This window comes from Notechis scutatus, chromosome 4 (assembly GCF_049901735.1).
Source record: "Notechis scutatus isolate UNSWTSFEM ecotype Mainland chromosome 4, rNotScu1.2, whole genome shotgun sequence".
NCBI classification, from domain to species: Eukaryota; Metazoa; Chordata; class Lepidosauria; order Squamata; family Elapidae; genus Notechis; species Notechis scutatus.
The window spans coordinates 98812387-98836400 of record NC_142012.1 but is presented as its reverse complement, the minus strand read 5'-3'; the positions used below and the strand labels follow the sequence as shown (position 1 = coordinate 98836400).

Here is a 24014-nt window from a genome sequence, read left to right as displayed (position 1 = left end):
ACTCAAGTGTTTTTCCATATTAGGATTGTGATACAGCAACATCACTATATTTTTAAAGAGAACTCACCTGCTAAATGGAGTGGAGTAGAATGCCGGCCTTGTGTATCACGGCAGTTGACGTTATCAGGGGAACACAATTTTTTCACCCTAGCCAAACAGCCCTTCTTTGCAGCATCAAGCAAAGCTGCATCTCCTCTAAGGAGATCTTGAATATCTGTATCACCATCTTTAACAAGGTCTAATGGGGTATTTCCATCTCTGTTTTTCTTTGTGGGGTCAGCACCATGCTAATTTGGTAACAAATTGAAAAAAAAATACATATTAATTCCATTATAATGTACAACAATCCACTCTATTCCTTCTAGTATTTGTGCCACAACTTGCCTAACTTAGATCATTTCCTCCATTCATGTGAAACATTATGAATTTGAATTTTACACATACACACACTCTAGATGTCATGGAATAAACCTTTCATAATGCGTGTATTTCAAGCGACTTACTTGTAACAGTAGTTTACAAATTTCATATTTTCCTTTTGCTGCAGCTTCATGCAGAGGAGTGAATTTCCATAAATCAGCCACGTTCACAACTGCACCATGTTTAACAAGAAGTTCTGCCACTTCATAGTGTCCATAAGAACAAGCATTGTGCAAAGGAACCAGCCCACTGAAATTTTTGAAGGAAAGCAGAAATTTTCAATTCAAACTAATATTTTCAATATTCTAAAAAGATAGCATAGTCATCGTGAAAAAGAATGTCTCAGAAACCTTCAGGGAAAAATTATTAATCTGAAGTTTTAAATAATAGCATACTGATGGACTAAGTGCTTTCATAATTCAGAAATTACTTATTACAATGTTAGTCACATTAGAAATACAGCATATGTGTCAACTTATCAAGCAGTTATCATAACATACTATATTTTATATAATCAGTGAAGTGGGCATTAGCCAGTTAAAGAGTATTATGATAAAAGGGCAACATCATAGATACCATGTGTCATGCCAGAACCCAAATAAGTGGAGTAATAAAGGTGATTCTCCATTCCTCTTTGGGCCTATACCCAACACCTGCATTACAATGGATTTGTGTCATTTTATCAATTTCCCATCAACAATGTGCTTCACAAGGAGCCTCTCTGAGTCATTGAATATGAGATGGGCCACAAATAAATTTTACAAATAAATAAATGATTAACCTTCCCATAACATTTTTGTCATATACGTGGATTAAAAAGTTGCATGTAGAGATGAAGCCTTAATTACACAAAACTTTATGCATAAATTTTGTATTACAAGTATCTAGGAATATAGACCTTCAAGGCTTATCATCCCTGAAAACAAACAAACGAACAGAAGAAAAACAAGCATTTGCAAATCAAACACCACAGAATGGAATATTTACCCTTTGTCTTTTGCATGGACATCAGCCCCATGCTGCAAAAGATATTCAACTACAGATACTCTATTGTATCCTGCTGCAAAGTGAAGTGGTGTGGACTGGCGCCCTTCAATATCCCGGCAATTCACACTGTGTGTTGTGCATAACTTCTGTGGAATGCAACAATTGAGACAAACATTAATGGCAGAATCTCCCCACCCGATATGCACAAGCAGGAAGGACATTCTGAAAATTCCCTCATATCAGGAAATCAGCAGGGGATTTGAACATGGGTGTCCATGTGTGAGCTCCCCTCTTGTGGAATAACCGGCCCTCAGAAGAAGGATTAGCTCCTTCCATAAATGAGACTTACAATGTCTGGGCAAGAGGTAAACACTGTAGATATATTCTACTAATCATACGTTCCTTATTTAAAAAGTAAAATGTTGATTCTTTTGCTTGTGTTGGATTTTTTTAAAGTCACACTGAATTGCTTAGATTGAAGCAGCATAGAAATTACAGCACCAAATCTTCAATCCTCCTGCTTTATATTTCTGATACCATCAATATTATCTTAAAAGTCCAATCTGGAACACTGAATGATTTAATCCTTATACTTTTTTTGACATCCTTCTGGTCCAAATGATATTGATATCACATTCCAAGAACACAGACGAGCACAAAAGCTATTCTGGTACACTAGACAGAAACAAAAAAAAACTAGGTAAAATCCTGGGGTCACACTAAATAATTGATGGAACTTATTTTTATTATTTACCTTCTATCCAGTTCCAAAAGTTCCCTTCCCTACTACTCAAGAAAACCTCCCAAATCTCCTGGACATTTTTTCAAGAGCATGAAGGGACTATGTAGAGCAGAGAAAACAAATGGGAAGCAGCCTCTCAGTTCAACCTTTTATTGTGAGAATATACTGGGAAAGAACTGGTCAGTTAGCTTAGGTATTTAGTGATTCATTGTAACAGTGTACTGCACACTCTTTGAATATGAACTCCTCTGAACAGGAAATACCATTTTTGAGACTGAAACTGAGCATTCAATCATTCTGGGAGGATTTCAAGTTTAAAGCATTTCATAATGAAACACTTTCAGAAGGTTAAAAAATATTTGGGGGTCTAAAACCTGTTTCAAATTTTGAGTACACATCCACATTAAACTTTAACCAATAGGAGAATGAAGGTTGACTAAAAAAAATCACTATTTCAAATACCTGTTGGGGTCTATTGTCATTATCATCGATGTACAAGGTTTATCATATATCTTTTATCACACTGACTATTCTCATTAGCATGGTTACATACATTGGCGACCTTTTCTGACATCCACTCCATATTTGAATAAGGAAAGCCCTAACTGGAAAATTACAACTGTCCTAATATAATGCAAATATGACTTCTCAGGTCACATTGTGTACTTTTTTTAAAAAAATGCATTTTTCCAAAGCAGCTGAAAAGGCCAACTGTTTCATTACTGAGGGAGCAATGAAGACAAAAATCTTTGGTTTGCCTATAAATTAGTTGTTTTAAATCTGAGATAGTTCAAGCCAGTTAAGGTGCAGTGGAATTTGATTTTCAATTTTTCTATCTCCAAAGATTTAAGGACAACCCAAATTGATCTGCTTTTCTTGTTAGATGTTAACTTTTTTTCTGCAACAATCAAATTGTCTTACCTTTACTGTATCTACATCTCCTGCCTTTGCTGCTTCCAATAACTGTCGATCGGCTTCTGAATTGCCCAAAGGAACACCTTCTGTAGAAGAAGAACTTAATACTTACCAAGTATTACATATATCAAAGTACCAAATCATTTAGTGTAAGAAATGCCAATTTAAACGCAATCTGAGGCAAGTGGCTCTGTTTTCAAAAAGACTACACACTTTTACCAGTAATAATTATAAATGCCAAAGTCAGACAGATTCAAATTTATCAGTCCAAAATAGCTATAAAAAGACCAGCTGGAACAAATGAAACTGAATGAGTATTTTGGTCTTCCATCACATACATAACAGGAACATGATCAACCAGGCATGGTCATTCTGTTATCTGTGAGGCCATCATGCATTAATTTTTTGTTTGCTTGTTTGTCTGAAGCCTCTTCAGATCGTTTTTCAGGAACTACTAATTCAAGGGGTTCAGCAAGGATTCCTAATTGCCTTTGTTAAAGTGTTAAAAGTAAAAAACTTAACACAAACAAAAATTATACACTATTACCTTGTAGCAACTGCTGAACGTTTTCATTTCCCATCTGAGAGGCTGTGAAACCCTGCAGTGATATAATGGAGGGATCACAGCCAAAACTCAGCAACAACCGGCATGTCTGTAAGTGGCCACAGTGCGCTGCTCTATGCAAAGATGTCTGGCCAAGATTATCCAAAGCATTGACCTAAAAATTATCAGAGAATCTTAACAATGCAGGAAGCACAGAATATGCTATCAATTCATAATGGAACAATAGAGATCAGTCTACTTTGAGAAAACAAGAGTACTAAGAGGTTGAAAATATTTTAAGGCTGAACAGTCTCTCCAAAGTCATAGTATCTACTCTGACCTCAAAACAGTACTTTCCACATGTACTGCAAGTAATACAACCTTGAAATGGTCTATTAAATTTCTGTCTCAAAATTTGGAACAGACATTCTGAGGATATTCAATGAAATGTTTTGCACATCTCCACTGGCTATATTAATATTCAAAATTGTTGTTCCTTCCATCATCTGCTGATTCCTACAGAAATGACAGGCTATCAAATCACCCAAATATCATTTAAATATTGTTAGGTACCTTTCCTTTGGCCTCTATACAGAGTTGGAAGAAAACAAAAAACATAAATGATGCTTTTATCAAAGATTAGTTATAAACATTTATAAATGTACATGTAATTTTTTCATTTTGCCCAAAAATATGATTTATGCTAAAAATAATTCATACCTTTGCTTCATGCTTCACAACTACTTCAACAACATCATTATGAGCTTTTTCTGATGCCACATGAAGCGGTGTCAGGAAGCTTTATAAAAACAAAATAAGTCATAATTTATTTCCATTTTGTTCTTGCTGAATGAGTTTTCAGAATGCTGAAAATTAGTACAGATGTGATGGGAGTTAAAGTAAACAAAACAATGCCTGTTGGCATTTCTTGACACTCCTTTGTCAACCAATACTTCCCTGCACATCTCAATTATTTTTGGCAACTCAATAGCAAACTAAGTTTAAGTTTCAAAATCTTGCTCTGTCTCTCTAAGGCTCTCCAAACTTATATAAAGAAACCATGTCTCTATACGCCTGTATATACCAAAGGGAAAAGAACATTCACAGACATTAATCTGAGGGACAGGTAAATGTGTATAAGGGTAAGTAATTGGAGAATTCTAAATTTTAAAATTAAAATTAGTTCTAAAAAGTTATTTACAGGGAATAAAGATACACGTATTTGCTTTTCTTTGAAATAAACATCCATAGAGAGTGTAGTAAATTGTGAATTCAACATGCACTTTTCAAGAAATAGTATTTCATTGCAATAAGAAATTTAGCGGTGGCCTGCAACCTATAATCTGTCTTTTACAACCTCCCAAGAGTACTCATGTTGAGACATTTTCCAAAATTCAAATTCATCCACTAATCCCAAAAAAGCTGGAAAGGGCCCTGAGAGAAAACTAGATCAGAAGAATTGGTGTCAAAGTCACTGATTTTCTTTGGTGGGCTTGAATAAGTCACACAGGATAGTTGTGAGGATAAAATGAAAGGGAGAAAAACTGTGTGGCATGTATTGTTCTGAGCATATCCACGGATGAATAAGATAAAAAGGCAAAATAGGAACCAGCTCACTCTTTTGTCTTTTCGTTGATGTTGGCTCCTTTTCTTAGAAGTAGCTCGCAGACTTGCTTTCGCTTAGGATATGGAGACGCAGCAGCACAGTGCTATTAAAGAATGAGATTGTGATATTATTTGCTAGCCAATATTAATAACACCAGTAAAACTGGAGCCGAGCATATTTTTAACATTATCCGGAGGTAGGTGAGCACAGGAGCTCTTCCCTAATCAAAAGCAGGCTCTCTTTTTTCAGCATTCAAGTAAGTCTGAAAAAAAAGCTGCATCTGCTTCAAGACATATACAACTTTACTGAATCAACTCATTTAGGAACCTGCATCTTTTTTTAAAAAAAATGGTGTGGAAGCCTGAAAAAAATACAAGCTCCTTTTAAGGAAGAACACTGCACTCCAAAGCCTTACTTCCAAATCATTTTAAAATGGCAATTACTCTAGATAATTATATTGCTAAAAACTGGTGACTGTAATAAAAGGTACAGGAAAATAATCTATATAAAGCAGAAATTAGAAAAAGTCTAATTAAACAAAAATGCATTATGCCAGCAATGGCTAATCTTTTCGTCGTGTGCTGAAAGTACGCGTGCACACGTCTGCACCCATAATGCAATGCACGCACAACTTGGCTGAGCTCCCCTGCGCCCTCCTGCGCATGTGCATGCAACCCCATAATGCAATGCATGTGCAACCCCCCCATGCTCCCCCGCACATGTGCATGTAACCCCCAATAATGCAATGCACGTGCAACCCCCTGCATCCCCTGCGCATGCACGTGACCCCCGCGTGACCCCTGCCCCCTGCGTATGCATTTCCTGCAGAAACCCCGCCCCCTGCACGTGTGGCAGATACCCAAAAATCAGCTGGCTGGCAGGAGGCGTGCATGCATGCGCAGTGGAACTGAGCTGGGGCAATGGCTTACGTGCCGGCAGAGATGGCTCTGCATGCCACTTGCAGCATGCGTGCCATAGGTTCGCCATCACGGCACTATGCTGAGAATGTAAAACTAAATTCTCATAATTCTTTCCAGTAGAGAAAGAAATCGTGTTTTGATTCTTCATCTGCTCAATTAGCCAGAAAGGTAGTCCTCAACTTATGACCACAATTGGGATCTAAGAGATGCAGTTAAATCAATCATCACATGACCAAATCTGGTATTATGACCATTTTTAGCACTGTCATTAAACAAATTCACCATGACATCATTAAGCAAATCATGTGGTTATTAAGTGATTCTGGCTTCCCCTGTTGACTTTGAGGGCTGCAAAGGTCACAAATCATGATTATGTGGCCACAAGACACTGCAACTAGCTGTAAATGGGAGTCAATTGCCAAGCATCCAAACTGCAATCATGTGACTTTAAGGGGGTAATGTAAAGTTGTAACTTTGAAGACAAGTCATGAGTCATGTTTTTCAGTGCCATCATAACTTTGAACCATTGTTACATGAATGGTCGTAAATCAAGGACTACCAGTAACAGACTTCATTGAAAAGGTATGAACAACAAATTACCAAAGGAGTTTCGTGAGTCTGAGGATGTTTGAAATTAACAATTTCAAGAGAGAGATGCTTTTTTACACGATTCACATCTGATTCCCTTGCAGCCTGTAGTAATGAATGGCCTTTGAATTCATCTAGAGGAAAAAGAAAATTGTATGGCATTTAAGACTCAAATATCACACGAGTTCAGAATCATAGAAATAGCAATCAATTACAATGGATGATTATCAAGATCAGCCATTGAATGGATCCATATAAAAAACTGAAAAAAAAGTAATCACCTCTATTCGGTTTATTTTCTCTGTACTCACATGCCAATCGTTCTTTTAATTGAGGTGTAGGGGCCAAATCAATTGTACTTTTATTATGGCAGTTTAACAGTGTAGGGTCAGCACCGTAACTCAGCAAGAGGGAGCATACTTCTACTCTGTTCTTAGAAGCTGCTTCATGAAGAGGAGTGAACTGCCATAAATCCATTGCATTTACACAGGCTCCATGCTAGGAGAGGAAAGAGAATCATATATAATTTTCTCCTGGAAAAATGTTAAGGAAGGGCTCTAATGTACATGAAAGGCTGTTCTATCTAACAATTGTCCAGGAATGCTTAATGAGGTAGGGGTTAAAAATCACACTTTGCATTAGTATTTTGTCCTTAGTGAAGTTCAAAATGGCACAATAGTTTACATGTGAGACACTCACTTAACATCACAGACTGGAATTCTACCTAGTTCTAGAATTATCTAGTTAATGCTGTCAACTTTAGAAACAGTATCTCAGCGTACTAGGCAGGGAAATCTGGACATATGATGAAATAATAAAAGAGCTTTAAAAGTGATTTTGAAAGTGAGAATCGTCAGCCTTTGAGTCTGAATGGGTCACCCCCGAGGGCCAGTATGCCAATAGACATCTTTCTTAGCCCCCTGCCCGCTGCTATGACTATCAGGAAACATTTTCAGGCATGATATTCCGCTCTGAAAAAAAAAAAAATCGGGGCCGGCCAAAGAGACCCCCGCCGCGCGCCCGGGAGCGCCGCTGCTTTCCTCGCCAGGGCGGCGGTGGCGTGTTGCACGGAGGCTGGCCCAGCTCCCTTTTCCTGCCGCTCAGCGGCCTCCGCTCGCACCCGCCGGGCTCCGCTCAGGTATCCGGCTGGGGCTGTCAGAGTGCTACCGCCCGGCGCAGCTCACGCGGCTCCAGTCCCGCGTTGCCTCGGGAAGGAAAGGCAAAACCAGGAGCCGCTGCTGCCGTTGCAGCGCCGCCGTGGCTCTTCCTTTTGCCTTTCCTTCCTGAGGCAACGCGGACTGGAAGCAGCAGCGGCGCCAGCAACTCCTGACTCGGGGCCTCAAGGGGAGGAAGGAGGAGAAGAAGGGGTGGGGAAAGGGGCGATTCCCCAAAAATCGAATTCGATTTTAATCGGAAGAATATCATGCCTGCATTTTTTTTGACAAAAATACTTAAAAGATTGCTTTTTATAAAGTTTTATAAGCCATTTTTATAAAAAGCAAAGAACGATTAGTTGATCTAAGGCAGAAATCAATAAACAAGAAATGCACCACACATTTTTACAAAAACTTGTTTTACCAGCTCAAGTTCAACATTTTTCTCAATACATATATGTAGATTTGTGTTGGAGGACAAATTTTAGCTGATCTGAATGTTTTTAATTTTTTTTTTATCAGACTAAGAAGAATAGGTTTGTGAAAATCATTGGACAAGCAAAGAACTCCTTTAGATATTCTTGAAGACACAATATAATTGTTTTTGTACTTTTATAGATATGCCGAGAAAACAATTCCACTGGAAAGCTGATGAAGTGAAAAAAAAAAAAAAGAGTTTGCTAGCTATCATGTTGGACATTTCTTCTATGAAGCTTCTGAAACATGCCTGCTGAGTCTGAGCATTTGTTTTGTGCCTTCAATAAGCACATTGTTGTTAGCTACTAATGTAGTGCAGTGATAAGACACTGCATGACACAAGCAAGTCTAGTCTTGCACATGGACGTTTACAGGATAACTCTGGGCCAACTAATCTCAAATTAAACTACCTGTTAGAATAATGGGTGGAGATAAGGCTAGGTATGCTGGTCTGACCTCTAGAACAAAAGACAGGATATCAATGTAATGAACAAATGAACAAACGCTGACAGTACTTTTCCATTTATCAAATTATTCGCATAGCTGTAAAACATAATAAGGAAATCTGTCTATAGAAGTTGCACATTACATAACTAACCTTTACTAGAAGTTCTGTTACTTCATAATGCCCATAAGAACAGGCATTGTGAAGAGGCACTAAATCTCTGAAAAGTGAAGACAAACCATTGTTAAAAAAATCATTTATCATTATCATTTATCATTAGTAACAATGAGAAAATCCAAATGTCTATCTGACAAAGTAGGAAACCAGATTAAATTTCAGAAGACAATAGTGTTAAATGGCACATAATATAGCTCAATATGTCATATTTAGGATAAAAAAAAAACTACTGACATAGTGTTTAACTGGAGGAATAATTGAGGAAAATGCTATTGATACAAAGGCAATAGACCAGAAATGCACAATAAACCCAATAGTGGTTGCACTTTGGATTTGGTTATTAGCTTGGGGCAGTTGTGATGCGATTTAGTTTTAGAGGACTTTATCATCCACCCATTGCTGTGGACAAATCACGCCCCAATTGCTTCCCAATTCAGTTGTCACCTTGCCTCACAGAGACATAAGGGCCTTCAAGATCATCACCCTGCCTCCAACGACTTAAAGACTGTATAGGGTTCCAGAGGAAACTTGGTTTGTTTGTTTTTTATTTTCCTGAGGATCTGAGGGAATAGAGAAGTAGATCATAGAGACCTTGGCCACATCGTCTTCATGGTCTACTTGTGTGCTGATCTCACACAAACCAAGCATGCATCTTGGTTTACAAAGGAGCTCCAGGAAATGAAGTGGCAGAAGAGACACCCAGAATATTGATGAAGGAGGGTGAAGAGCAAGTTTGGCCAAACATAACTAAGTGTTGGCGATAAGGGTGGGGAAATTATGTCATTTCTCCACTCGTACTGTGATTGCTGAAAGTTATTTGATTTTAATAGTTTGCAGGGTCTTTGTATGGATCCATCTGTGACTTTGCAGATGTTCCTAGAATGGGAGACCATTCAGTAACTCATTTATGTGCTAGTCACCTAATAGTTAAATGGTAATGCATCATTGCACATGGAGCTGCTCTCCAAGATCATCCAGATGATACAAAAAACAATAGAAATAGCACTTATATACTGCTTCATAGTGCTTTACAGCCCTCTCTTAAGCAGTTGACAGAGTCAGCATATTGCCCCCCAAAACCTGGGCCCTCATTTTACTGACCTCAGAAGGATGGAAGGCTGAGTCAACCTTGAACCAGTCAGAATCGAACTGATAGTGAGCAAGGAGATAGTTTGCAATACTGCATTCTAATCACTGTGCCTCCTACAAATGGGCAAATTAGACCTATCTCTAGCAGAGAAATCTGTGAATTGCTTTCTCTAGGTATAGTGACAATTATCCTGCTTTATACACATTAATTTTAAATAGGTATTAATCCTATTAACATAGTTGGAATGTAGCCTCTGGCCACTGCATATCCGTATATAGAAGTACATACAATCATCTGTCACAAATACCTATTTCTTGGAGAAAATAAGCTCCAGTATGATTGGATTTAAAAGGAATTGGTAATAATTGTTGATTAGGTAGGAAAACTAGATAGTGTACATGGTTAACATGTTTGATAAGGCAGTTGATAAATGAAGGGGAATGGATAATGCAACTTTTTTTGTCTTTTGTCTGAAATGTGGAAGTATTTTCTTTTCAAGTAATACATAGGAAAATATAAGCTGTACATTAATAAAAATCTCTAATGCATCATCTTCTTAGACACTCACCCTTTATCCTTTGCATGAACATCTGCTCCATGTTGTAATAATAGCTGCACTATTTTAACACGGTTATAGCCAGCAGCTAAGTGTAGTGGAGTTGACTAGGAAAACAAGATTGAATATAACAAACTTAGATATAAAACAAATATAACTTAGAAAACAGCTTTTAATTAAAAAAAAAAAGAATAAATCTGTTAAACTTGTTTACATTCTCCTTTCCTCAAGTCCTGGTCTTCTGGTTCATCTTGGTGGGTGAAGGGAATTCCTGGGAGGGATAAGCAAACAACACCTGGAGTGTTGTCAATACTATACATCCCCAGCAGGATCACTCCAAGGCGTGAAGGTCACCCTAATTACTAGCTAAAGCAAACAGGCAACAATGATAAACATCTTGAGGCAGATGTTCATTTTATGGACAATGGCAAAGGCATTAATTCATACTGGCAGAAGGCAATGATAACTATTCCTGGGTTTTTAACCAGAAAACTACATGCACAGAAAAGTATAAAATGATGGATGATACAGTGCTGAATGGTGGGTCCCCGGTTGAATGGCATTCAACATGCCACTGAGGACGAGCTCAGGATCTTTCAGAGAACTAATGGTGTTTATAATGTGGCTCGACTATCTAGGCCCAGGATATCTAGCTGTTAATGTTGCCGTACAGAAAAAAGAACTCTAAAGCTGCAAAGACAGAATTACAGTGGGAACATGGAATGTAAGAAGTATGAGCAAACTCAACACAATGAAAAAACTGCAAATTGATATCTTAGGCATCTTGAAGTAGACTGGGATTGGCTACTTTCATTCAAAGGATCATATTGTTCAGGACATGAAAAACATAAAAGAAACTGCATTGCTTTTATAGTTAGGAAAAGTATAGCAAGAATAGTACTTGGCTACAATGTAATTAGATTTTGTGGACAACTTTTTACTATGATCATCATCCAAATTTATGCTACTACTGATGTAGAAGAGGTGTCTGCTGTGTTCATGATCAACTTGAAATCAATGAAGTATACAAACAAGATTTACTACTACTAGAATTTGAAGTTGGAAATATTAAATAGGATAATGTACCTGAGTTATATCACTTAGGACTGGAGTCCCCTAAAGGGAGGTAGAAAAACTTGGTGATAACATCAAAAATATGACCAGGTGCTAACTACTGAATAGAATATGAACTAAAGAAGAAAGACAACCAATTTTCCACAATATGATGTTCAGAATGTAGCCACCCTTTTCAAGGAAAATACCAAGAAGCCTTGAATCTCATTGTTAAGAGGACCAGAGGAACTGTGGAATGGCCTTAAAGAATTTGTTCAGGATGAATGTAAAAAAAACCCTGGATGTAAGGAAATCCTTTAGCCCTCAAAGACACCACCAACATGAACATAGAAGGCAACCAATTTACATTTATTCTTCCTGCAAGCACAAACATAATTAATGCTTAGCTTGGTAGAATCTTATGATATGGTAATTACAGTACTTGAACAAACTCAGTTTTCTTAGTGATATTGCTACCTGAGTTTTGAAAATTTCTATTAAACTTTCATTTCTTATAAACATTATAAAGTAAAAATATAAGTAAAAGCTAAAGATTACATTACATGAAATATTATCAAATATCTTTAATGTCATTTTCTTAATTTGCTAATTCAAAAAAGATGTACATGTTTAAAAATACCTTTCTGCCATCACTTGCATGGCAATTGACATTTAATGGTGTTAGAAGAGCCATTAATTTTTCCTCATTTCCACTCCTAAAAAGAAAACGAATATTCATGAACATTTTTGCAAATTGCAAACTTTCATTTTACTCAACTTGAATTGATTAGTAATAAAGGAATTTATTTATTATATAACTCTGCAAGGCAAACTATTACTATATTAAGTTTAATTATTAAATATATACTTTAGACTTGATTTTACAAGTATAATTAGTTTTCTACCTATTATGCTTTGTATGTTTTATTATGCTTAAACTTAATTTGCCAAGATTTAATTATTCTTTTTAAATAACACATGGTACAGTGCTTAAAGCATCAGGCTATGAACTGGGAGATTTTCGAGTCCTGCCTTGGGCATAAAACCAGTTGGGTGACCATGAGCCAGTCATTCTCTCTCAGACTTAGGAAGAAGGCCTTGCAAACTACTTCTGAAAAATCTTGCCATGACTACCATAGAGACTTGTCTAGGCAGTTGCCAGGAATCAATATTGACTCAAAGGCACAAATGAAAAAGTATTGTGAAATACATATATGTCTTGTATACATATTAACCTGCACACGAATGTAGCTGAATTGGTATTGCTTCCAAATGGACTGTAAGGGGTGAAAGATCAGATCCACCTATGAAGCGGATTGCTAACAGCCCAGCACGGAACCCACTCAACTAAGTCAGCACCTGATGAGAGTTAGGTAAGGGTCAGTGGGACTCAAGGAGAGTTGGGACATAGCTTGCTTGTAGCTACATAGAGATTCTAGGCTGATCCCTCTTTTCATTCTGTCCCCAGGCTCTCTCATTCATTCTCTTACGTGGACAAAAATAATTGTACTATAAATGTATAATATTTTAAAGCATCTTCTTTCCTGCTATTTTTGATAGCATACCTTTTATTATTATTCCTTACATTAAACAATTAGAAAGTATAAACTTAAAGTATTTTTACGCCACAATTATAATAGAAGACTTAGTATGTACAACAATACAATTGGACTGAAGAAAAAAACCTTACTCAAGTTAAGGTTTTCAGGTCAGATTTACTTACAAGAGACCATTACATATGAAACAAATTGAAATTTAAGAAATACCCTGAAGGAACTAAAGATCTACTCAGTTGTTCTGTTGTTGGAAGAGGAAAGGGAATTGTACTGCTAATCCTGCCTTGATGTGATATGTGCATTAATACCCTTAATTTGCAACTCCATCTCCCCACCCACCAAAATAATGGGACAAATATCTGTATACAGGTAGTCCTTGCTTAATGACCCCAAATGGGATGGGTAACTCATCACAAAATGAAACATCACATGATTGTTGGAGAGTTACGACATCATTTCTACTGCAATTGTTAGTGAATCACCTGTGGTCATTAAGGAAATTATTATCTGCAAATAATTTTATTGTTACTTTAAAAAAAAATAATGTTTGTTGGAAGATAGATATGAAGTCGCCAAATAGTGATCATATGGGAACACTGCAACAGTTGTAAATGCAAGGAATGGACGTAATGTTATTTTTCCAGCAAAACTAAAAAATAACTTTTGTTTTCTTAACATCACCTACCTGGCACTTTCCAATAGTTCATCTTTCTTGTATTCACCTGAAAATTAACACAGCAATCTTAGGATTTTCTAATTCATGCACATATTTTTTAAAGAATTATTTTCCTTTCTAATAGGAATGGACCCAATATTCCAACTTCAAAACAGTACCAGAGGGGTGTTTCATTCCATGCATATTGGAACGGTGTAACATACTGAAAATAGATTTGTTATTTTTTAAAACCTCCTGTGATGGAGACTCAGACTGTGCACAGCTAATAAAACAGCAGGCATGGCTTCCATTCCTGCAGTCACTGGTTGGAGGTAAGAAAGGTTGAAAAGACAGCCAACCAAGCACATGCTCCAAGTAGAGTCACCTTATCAAGGAGATGAACAATATATTTAATAAATATATATAATACATAAATTATTATATATAATACATAAATTTAATAATACATAAAATAAATGAAGATTAATACCTGCCTGATATCATTTTATCAAGTATTTTACTTTTCAGAAAACAATGTGTGACTGTTAGTATACAGGCTGTGTCTGTGTGGAGACCATGTGTTTATCTCACTGTGAATAACTGTTTTGTTATGATTGTTTACTATAATTTTTAAAGTGTGTGAAAAATTTAAAAATCATGTTCACAGCCAATTTTTCTGGAAGCCGAATTTCAGCTAAGTCAAAATTATTTAGTATCTAACTTATTTTTCATTACTAGGAACTCTCCCACAAGAGGTTGTTCCAAATTTCTAAACAAACGAAACAAAAATAGGATTCCAAAATATTATATAAGTTTTTGTTCCTTTCAAATATGGAACAGTGAAGGCATCTTAAGTCTCATTTCAGCTTCAGCATAGAACTGAAATAGTCTAATGAAGCAACCGACTCGTTTAACGCAATTTCATGCAGGTCCACATGATTACATGATTCTGACACTGCAACCATGATGAGTCAGTTGCCAAGCATCTGAATTTTGATCATGTGACCATGGGGATGCCACAATGGTTGTAAGTGTGAAAAATGGTCATAAGTCATTTTTTTCAGTGCTGTTGTAACTTCGAACGGTCACTACATGAACTGTTCAAGGACTACCTAAAATAAGGCAAATTAAGTTTAAGCATAATGAAACTGTCAGTCACACCTTAGTCATGAAAGCCAACTGGTGACTTTTGACTAGTAACACTCTCTCAGTCCAACCCAACTCACAGGATTCTTGTGGAGAAAATAGGAGAAGGAAGATGTGCTAGATAAAGGCAGGACATAAATAAACACATCCTCTTCATTTTCATTTGGAATTTAACAAATTCTAAATTTTTAAATAACGCTCTATTCCAAAAGCCACATATTTTCTTTTGATTTCATGCTCCTTTGGCTTTGTTGACTAACATAGATGCATAGAACTCTTACATTAATCAGACCTGATACCCAGGAAACAATATTTTATGAAAAAATGTATCCCCTTCTGGTATGTGGCCTGTCTATTTGAGGGGTTGCCCACCCTCCATAATTTCTGTCTATTCTGTGTGATCTGGCATGCTCTAGGTCTTATCAATTAAATAGTATCATCCCATTGGACACAGGAAGCAGACCTGCCTTGTGGAACGATATTCCCCAATAAATTCATATGTTCTTCCCAGGACTTTATTCAAACAAACCTTTAAAAATTTTGCTCTTTCCTCAGGCTGAGGACTAGTATGGATGACAGACCCCTTTGGAAAAAGACTAGTTTGTAAAAATTCTGTATTACTTTTCCAGACATGCAATATATGTTTGGTTTTATTTTGAACTGGATATTGGTATTTGTTCAGAATCATGATGGAAGCAGGCAGCACACAAATTTAATAAATAATATTAGTAATTATATATGGTCATCGAATTCCATCAAGCTAAGAAAACAGATAATTACCAGAAGAAATGGATTATGGAAGATTCCACCCACCTGTAAGGACTGCTTTTGCTGATGGATCTGCTAAGTCAAGTGCTGTTCTTCCATCAGTATTACGGATACTTGGATCGGCACCATGCTGCAACAATACTAAGAGGAAGACATTTAAAATCCTATGGTGGAATGTTTAGCCTTCCAGCAAGCATGCAATATCTTAAAACCAACTATGACTCTTCCTTATACTTTTTGAGATATATCTATCGGAGCTAATGCAGTGCAGTAGCTAAGGTAGACTAGGAACAGGGATACTCAGATTCACATTTACCTTCACCCACAATGCTCCCTGGAGGACCAAGCCAGCCCCTATTTCTCAGTCCAATCAATAGCCTATTGTGATTAATTAATCTAATGGGATACATCTGAACACAAACATAGCAAATACAACCAGGCTAAAATCTTCAGGCTAAAATCTAATATCGCAAGCCACTTCTTTAATTCATATTTATGCTAAACAGCTTCTCCTCAAAGATTCAAATCATCTGCATCTACATTTGTTTGGCCAAGCTGAACAACCGTCTTTACTTTGTTTTCAAAAAGAAAAGGATGATGAAATTCAGAAAATCTCTATTAAGCCACATTAGTAAAATTTCCTTAAATATTCAAGCTCCTGATCTTCAAATTCCAGATAGCGATGTTTCACCTTGCTTTAAAAAACAGCTGGCCAATTAGGATGCTACTCTGCTAAATTTTCAAGGAAATGCAGAGAACTGGAAATTAATTTATTTCTTGTGACTAATTTAAGTACAGTTACTCATGTTCCAGATAATAGGCATTCAAATAAACAAAAACTGTAGCAAACTATTCCTTCTACAAGGCTTCATTAAATTGTAAGATTAATCTCTTATGTTGAGATTGACCTTTATATTAATAAATTGTAGTATCGTGTATTTGAAATACATCTACTTTACAGAAATGAAGATATAAATTCCATATATTTCTATTAAATTTTGATGCTACTTTTCTACCTAAAAGCACTCAAAAAAGTAATATGAAAATAATTTAATCCATAGTACTTAAATATTTTAAAGCCATAAAATTGAGTACTCAATTCAATCCAGCAACTAATTATATTCATTTTAAGAATCTAGTGACAAAAGTTAACATTTGCTTTGAAAGTCTAAGAATATTTTCGTATTCCTATGTAGCAGGATTAAGCAAGAACCAAGGAAAAACATAATAAAGGAGCAGAACAAGCCTGGGAAAAATATTTCAAGAATAAGTATCTTAAATACCACATTTTCAGTGCTATCTAGAATGGAAACATTTCTTTTCCTATGCTGCTATCTGTATCTCTCTATTTCTGTATCTCTTCCCCCCCCCCTCCTTCCCCACACACCAGCTGGAACAGAAAATGTTTATCTTGCATCTATCAGTCTCTTCCCTCTGGCAAAAAAATTATGGAAACTGCAACTCTTGAGCCTAAGACTGCAAAATCAAAATTACATCAGGACAAATTCCAATTAATATATTAGTTTGCTGCAAAATACTTATGGATCAAGGAATAAGGTTATATTGGGCTGTTAATTATATTTCCAGGCACACACTAAAGGATAACCTCCTAAACCATTTTTAATGCTGATCATATTACTATTTCCTCAGCCAACTTCCCACAAACATTAAGTAAAATAGGATTTTTTTGACAACACTCATAAAATCCAACATTTATAATAAATGAAGACTTTCAAAAATACATGATTACATTTAAAAACTGTCAGTTTGGCTTGGATAGTTTGGAAGTTTGGTTCATGTTAAGATAGATTCTTGAATGTTTTATATAAAAATGACTGAAAAAGAATATCAAAGTGTTACCTATGCAGACATCAATTTTGCCTTTGATGGCAGCTTCATGAAGAGGAGTATAGTTCCAATTATCTCTTGCATTAGGATCTGCACCATGGCGCAGGAGAAGATTGACAACTTCAGCATGACCAAATGAGCAAGCATTATGAAGTGGAATGAGTCCTCCATCATCTCGTGCATGTACATTAGCACCACTCTGAAGCAAGTAGTCTACTACATCCCGCCGACCAAATCCTGAAATAAAAAGTTTTTGACCTAGTATGGAAGCACTAAACAAACTAAAGGCTGAAGGGTACATTCTTCAAATAAGAACCATAACATTTCCAACAAAACTATCAAATGATGGAGGGGGAAATCCATCTTTACCTTTAGAAATGAACAAATGGGAAAAAATCAAGGATAATTACCAGCCATAAACAATTGTCCCTTCAGGTTACATTTTTAGAGGGGGAAATAGCTCTTGGATACCCCTGAATATTGACCTATTAGTCCTTCAAAATCTACATGCAACTTTTGGTGCCACACCACAAATCATGGTACCCTTCAGGGTTGCTAGTATCTCACAATCTCTCAATAGTTTCAGGTCTCTCTAGATAGCTGAGAAAAAAAGTTTCCACAGAAGCCTTCTAATCCTATCTTTTTCTCCTTTGCTTTTAGTACCAGTTTGAAACAGTTTGAAACAGTGGGAGCTGTTTTAGAGGGTTGATCTGTGACATCAACCAGATGACCTGAATCTCTGCCTCAGTTTTCCACTGACTGTGAAATGCAAACAGGTATTTGGAGGTGGTATAGACATGCCATGAAACTGAAACAGGTCCATCCTTATCTTAGGCTATGTATGTGTGTGCATCATTATTTATCCACGCACGTCCTTCTCCCTTCTGGCAGGAGGAAGAAGCCTCATAAGTGAAGTCCTCAAACCTTTTTTCCACTCCAGGTGCATGGCGATGAGAGAATGATAGATAGATATGGAAGATGTCATAGTAGCCATGCCACTTTCCTGACTGTCCTCTTGTTTCAAGGGTCATCCTCAATCTCATACACCTTTTAGCACCATTTTATTTTTGAAGGTACAGGTAGTCCTCGATTTAAGCCCACAATTGAGTCCAAAATTTCTGTTGCTAAGTGAAAGAGTTGTTAAATGAGTTTTACCCCATTTTACGACCCCTGTTGCCAGAGCTGTTAAGTGAATCACTGCAGCTGTTAAGCCGGTTGTTAAATGAATCTGGCTTCCCCACTTTGCCTTTAAAGAAGGTCGCGAAAGGGGATCACAAGACCCCGGGACGCTGCAAACATCGTAAGTATGAGTCAATTGCCAAGTGTCTGAATTTTAATTTAAGTCACCTTTTTCATTGCCTTTATAACTTTGCACAGTCACTAAATGAACGGCTGTAACTGGAGGACTACCTGTATTCAGAAATACCTTTTAATAACCTGTTAATTCCAGTTCTCTATTACCAAGAGAAACCTCCCCCCCCACTTTAATTTTGTTTCCTTTTTTAATTTAGTCCGTTCCTTCCCAAATCAATTCTGAGCCTCCAAATGCAGTTCAGCATTCATTTCAATGAAGATTAATCACCTTAATGGCCAGTTTCCGCTCCCATTGTGTTCCTTGGCTCTCTCTTTATTAACGATACGCCCAGACATGCCATACGCCAAATAAATAAATAAAGCAAAACACCCAGCCGGCCGTCCACCCCCAAGTGGCTCTTCTCCAGCTCCGTCGAGCCGGGAGTATCTGCCCCAATATCAACCCCGAAGATAGAAGGGGAGACGTACAACCACAAATACCTGCTTTGGAGGGGGGGGAGGGAGAGAGGTTACCACAGTGTCAACCAGGCGCCCCCGAAGGGGAAAGAGCCCGAGGCGGGCGGGGGGCGCGGGCGCCAGGGCTGGTTACCTGCGGCGAAATGGAGGGGGCTGGACTTCCTGCCGGCGGTGTCTCTGCCGTTGACGTTCTCGGTCCTCACCAGCCGCTTCACGCGCTCCACGTCGCCATTCCGGCAAGCCTCGAAGAGCTCGCGGGCGGGCTCCGACGCGGCTCCCCCAACGCAGCACGACGGCGACTGCTGCAGCATTTCCCCCAAGGGACCCACTGCCAACGCCCCGCCGCCGCCGCCGCCGCCGCCGCCTCCCCCCGCGCCCCGCCGCCCGGCCATGCCTAATGCCCTCCGTGCTCACAGCCGAGCGCCCACCATTGGCCGGTGGCGGAGTCTTCCCGGTGAGGCGGCAGGGAGCGTCGAAGCGCTGGCGGCGGGGGAGAGGAGTGGGGGAGGGGCAAAAGAGAGCAAGGAAGACGCTACGTCAGCGACGGCCAAACCAGCAACAGGCGGGGAGGCGGAACAGCTCGAGTGCGCGCGCATCCAGGGGGCGGGAGGGTTGCTTGAGTGGGACGCCTGCGCAGTGAGATGCGGGAAGGAGGAAGGCCTGCTATGGGTTGATGCATCCTGTACTGAATTGCCAGCGAAAGGAGACAAGGGGAGGGGAACCCAACAAGGGGACTCTTCTTACGAAACGATAGGAAGATACAACTGTAGTTTAAGGCTGCAGTTAAGCTAAGGCGTCACTGAGTTGGACAGAGTTGTAGCAACGAGAGTCATAAGAATCGTATAAAAAATAGTGGCTGCTGTCTTTTTTTGGTATAGAGAAAAACAGATTCATATTGGGAAAATTTAGGAAGCCAGTTGGAAACGTAAAACTTTCCTTGACTTAACTCAAACCCAGGCTGAGAGTTTATATGTAAATCTTATATCAACCTAATACGCGGCTGTTTTTTCAACATGACTTTTAAATTATAAATTTTGTCTTGACGATATGGTAATAGTATATTTGTTTCCACTGTCACAGATTAACACATCTAGGCCTATAATTGCATATCTGGTTAAGACACACCCAGCTATGCCCATTAAGTACACAGTCCCTGGTTGTCTTAAGGCAGAGTTGGTTGAATATATGAGCATCTGCAAAGGGACCAAATGACTAATAAAGATTTGCAGCTTCACCTTGCAAGTTTCACCCCTTTTGTACATGTGACGCAACATGCAAGCTGGGGGAACTTTCATTGCAACACCCATGTATGGAACTCGTGTGTTTTCTCACCCCATGAAACAATTGGATACTGTGGGTGTCTCCTCAAAACTGGCAAATGATTACAGAGAATAAGTATTAGCTATATTCAAAATCTGTTTCCTTGACTACAAATAATTGCTTTATGCAGAATCCACTAGTGATTACATACTTTGGACTCTGGTGCAGCAAGGACACCTTTGTGGGCAGCCTGATTAAAGGCATTATGGTTTACTGCCAGCGTCCGCATGGATGAGAGTAGAGGTTTTAAAGAGGGGTAATAGAGGTCATTCGTGTTAACACTGAGTAGCCCTCTCTCGAGAGGAGGAGGGATAAGAGTAGTAAGACATCACCTATCCCCAATTTGCAATTCAGTTATTTTGGCTGTTCCAAGAAGATTCCATACCACTGATTCAGGTGACCCTGCAGTCACAGACAAAACCCTGAAGTCACAAAGTCACAGGCTCCCTGTGTTGATTGCATACCAGTTGATTGCATACAAAACACAAATCTTTCCATTTTCCCACCACCACCATCCTGTTAGAACCTATCATTCCCCACCCCAACTAATCTCAACTGTCAATAACTGTCCTTCCATTTTCCAATGCAACTGATGAAGCTTACAGGATAGGAAGTGAAATGTCTTCCTCCTCAAAAAATTCAGTCCAGTTGCCTTTTCAAAAATAAAACCCTCTTTTGTGGTTTACAGATGGTAATGAATATTGTTTCATTTAACTAAGCCAGTCTGCCTCCATTTGGACACCTTACTGATTCCAAGTGAAATCTCTGCTCCAATATCCAGTTTTAATGCGGTTCTCTGTGCAAGTGTTTGTTCTGCTTCATTTAATTATTTCCATCCAAATATTTATGTTACCCCTCTTGGTCAGCATTCTGTTCATCTGTTTATTATATTCATTCATGTAAGTTTAGAATCCTAAACACAGTGTTAAGGCTGGACTATCTGGAGAGAAGGGGGAAGGGATGGAAAGTGATTTCTTTCAAGTAGAATATTGGGAAACTCACCCATGTTTTTCAGCCTTGAGTTTATTGTTTCTTTTCTCTTTTGCATAAAGCATGCAATGTTGGCTCCAGGAGCATTGCTCGTGTTATGTTCATTGGCAGAATAAATGTCAATGAGAGGCATATGATAAGCCCATCTACAGAATAATCTACTGATCACAGCTCAGTGGTGATGGCAGTGGCATCAAGGGAGAAATTTGGGGCAGGAGAACCCTAAACATTCACATTGGACTTTGTCCGATGGTAGAATGGTACCCGTTGCACCTGGAATCCTTCCAAGGTTGAAGAAATCAAGATAAAGATGATTCCGAGATGAAACTTCCAAGATGAATAAACAAGTAATGGTTCATCCCTCACTGTTGATAATAAAAAAGTCCAGTAGCTACTTGGAATTCATGTAAATCTTTACATAAATTATTCAGATTGTTTGGTAGGAGGAAAGCCACAATAATACCAATAATAATTTTCAAAACCCACAATTACTATTTATGCAAGCTCTATTATTTGAACAGCATAGTCTACATATCCTGTCATCTTTTTAAAAATTATCTTCCCTGATTAGATTACAAATATGTTGAAAGATTGTTGTTTATGACCTAAAATTTGCCTGATCAAGGTAGTGCCCTAATATGAATTGTAAATGAGTTAATGTTTAATTATTTTGCAAATAGCATGAATACAGAATGAGAATTATCCCATGATGTCACATAAGCTATGAATAACTGTATACTTGTACAGTAGTCCTTCTAGGTCAAAGACTATGTGTACAGCAAAATATAGTACAAGTTGGGAATGGAAGAAATTATAGAGGGAACGACAAACCACAACCAGGGAGAGAAGAACCAATCTCACAACAACAGCAAGAAGAAAACCGAATCACCACTAGACAAAAAACTAAACAGACCTAGATAAATGGAGATAGGAAAGAAACTCCTCTCCATTAATATAAATGGTTTAAATTCAACATCTAAAAGGAAAAGGATATTAACTAAATTAATTAGACAAAACGCCGACATAATATGCCTACAAGAAACACACATTAGGAAAAAGGATGAAAGATATTTAATTTGCCCGAAACTTGGAAAACTTTTTACAGCACCAGCAGACAAACATAAAAAGAAAGGAATTGCAATATTTGTGAAAGATGATGTAAAAGCAGAACTAACCTGGTCAGATCCGGAAGGAAGAACTCTGGTTATACAAATTTGGATTAATCATATTACATTTTTATTGGTAGCAATCTACGTGCCAAATGAAGAACAAGGGAAATTTTTTAAAGATCTTCATCAGAAAATAATAGGTTTCGAAAAAAGGAATATCTGCATGATAGGCGACTTCAACTCCATTGCTGATCATCAAAAAGACCATAGTAATGTGAATAAGAACAAAAAAGGGAAAAGAGAATTTTCTATGCCCTGTAATGACATGATGAAAGAATTAAACTTAATAGACTTATGGAGAAAACTAAACCCAGAAGAGAAACAGTTCACATATTATTCAAATCCACACAAAATCTGGACCAGAATAGATATGGCCTGGATGGATGGGGAATTGGCCAATGAAATAAAAGAAATTAAAATCCTACCAAATGAATGGGCCGATCACAACCCAATACAACTAATTTGGAGAGATAGGAGAAAAACAAAGAAAAGATGGACACTAAATACTCAGTTAATAAATGAAGAAGAGTACATTAAGAAGCTGAAAGAGGAATTAAATTATTTTCTAAAAGAAAATAATAATGAAGCAACCACGAAACAAAATATTTGGGATACAATGAAGGCAATTATAAGAGGAACAACAATCTCCTATAATGCCATGAGAAATAAAAGAATACATGCCCAACAAAATAAATTCCAACAACAAATTAAAGAATTAGAAATACAACTTCAAAAATCCCCTAAAAACCAGAGAACACAAAATCAGTTAATAACAATTAAACATAAATTGAACTTACTTGAACAAGATAAAATAGAAATTAACTTGAAAAGGTCCAAACAAAATTATTTTGAGCATGCAAATAAACCAGGAAGATGGCTATCCCATAAACTTAAAAAGTGAAAGAAAAGAGATTGATACACCAACTAATGGATGAGAAAGACGTCTTATAACATGAGATAGAGAAGAAAAAAAGATATCATTTACAACTATTTTCAAAGATTATATAAAAAGGAGGAAGTTAATGAAGATAAAATAAGAACTTATTTAGAGGAGACGAATGACAAGGTAATTGGAGAGGAATGGATAGAGTTATTGAATAAAGATATTACATGGTCTG

At 37.6% G+C, this 24014-nt stretch overlaps 1 protein-coding gene across 5 annotated transcripts in view; it reads right to left on the bottom strand.

Moving 5' to 3' along the window:
- Positions 1-20005, bottom strand: part of TNKS2 (tankyrase 2) — a 35072-nt gene extending 15067 nt beyond the window's left edge. For 2 of the 5 annotated variants that reach the window (XM_087964185.1, XM_087964187.1), the window contains exons 1-17: positions 19551-20003; positions 17660-17884; positions 15845-15940; positions 13916-13952; positions 12315-12390; positions 11708-11737; positions 10634-10728; positions 8952-9018; positions 7034-7220; positions 6735-6856; positions 5226-5317; positions 4329-4407; positions 3612-3783; positions 3071-3150; positions 1408-1553; positions 504-669; positions 68-287 (exon numbers count right to left, since the gene is read on the bottom strand). In XM_087964185.1, coding sequence (XP_087820311.1) covers positions 68-287; positions 504-669; positions 1408-1553; positions 3071-3150; positions 3612-3783; positions 4329-4407; positions 5226-5317; positions 6735-6856; positions 7034-7220; positions 8952-9018; positions 10634-10728; positions 11708-11737; positions 12315-12390; positions 13916-13952; positions 15845-15940; positions 17660-17884; positions 19551-19809 — 2149 coding nt within the window. In that variant the 5' untranslated portion in view covers positions 19810-20003. Of the gene's footprint in view, positions 1-67; positions 288-503; positions 670-1407; positions 1554-3070; positions 3151-3611; positions 3784-4328; positions 4408-5225; positions 5318-6734; positions 6857-7033; positions 7221-8951; positions 9019-10633; positions 10729-11707; positions 11738-12314; positions 12391-13915; positions 13953-15844; positions 15941-17659; positions 17885-19550 lie in introns of all 5 variants that reach the window. The other 3 variants (XM_026670773.2, XM_026670775.2, XM_087964186.1) reach the window with 2 other exon arrangements.
- Between the last annotated feature and the right edge of the window lie 4009 nt (positions 20006-24014).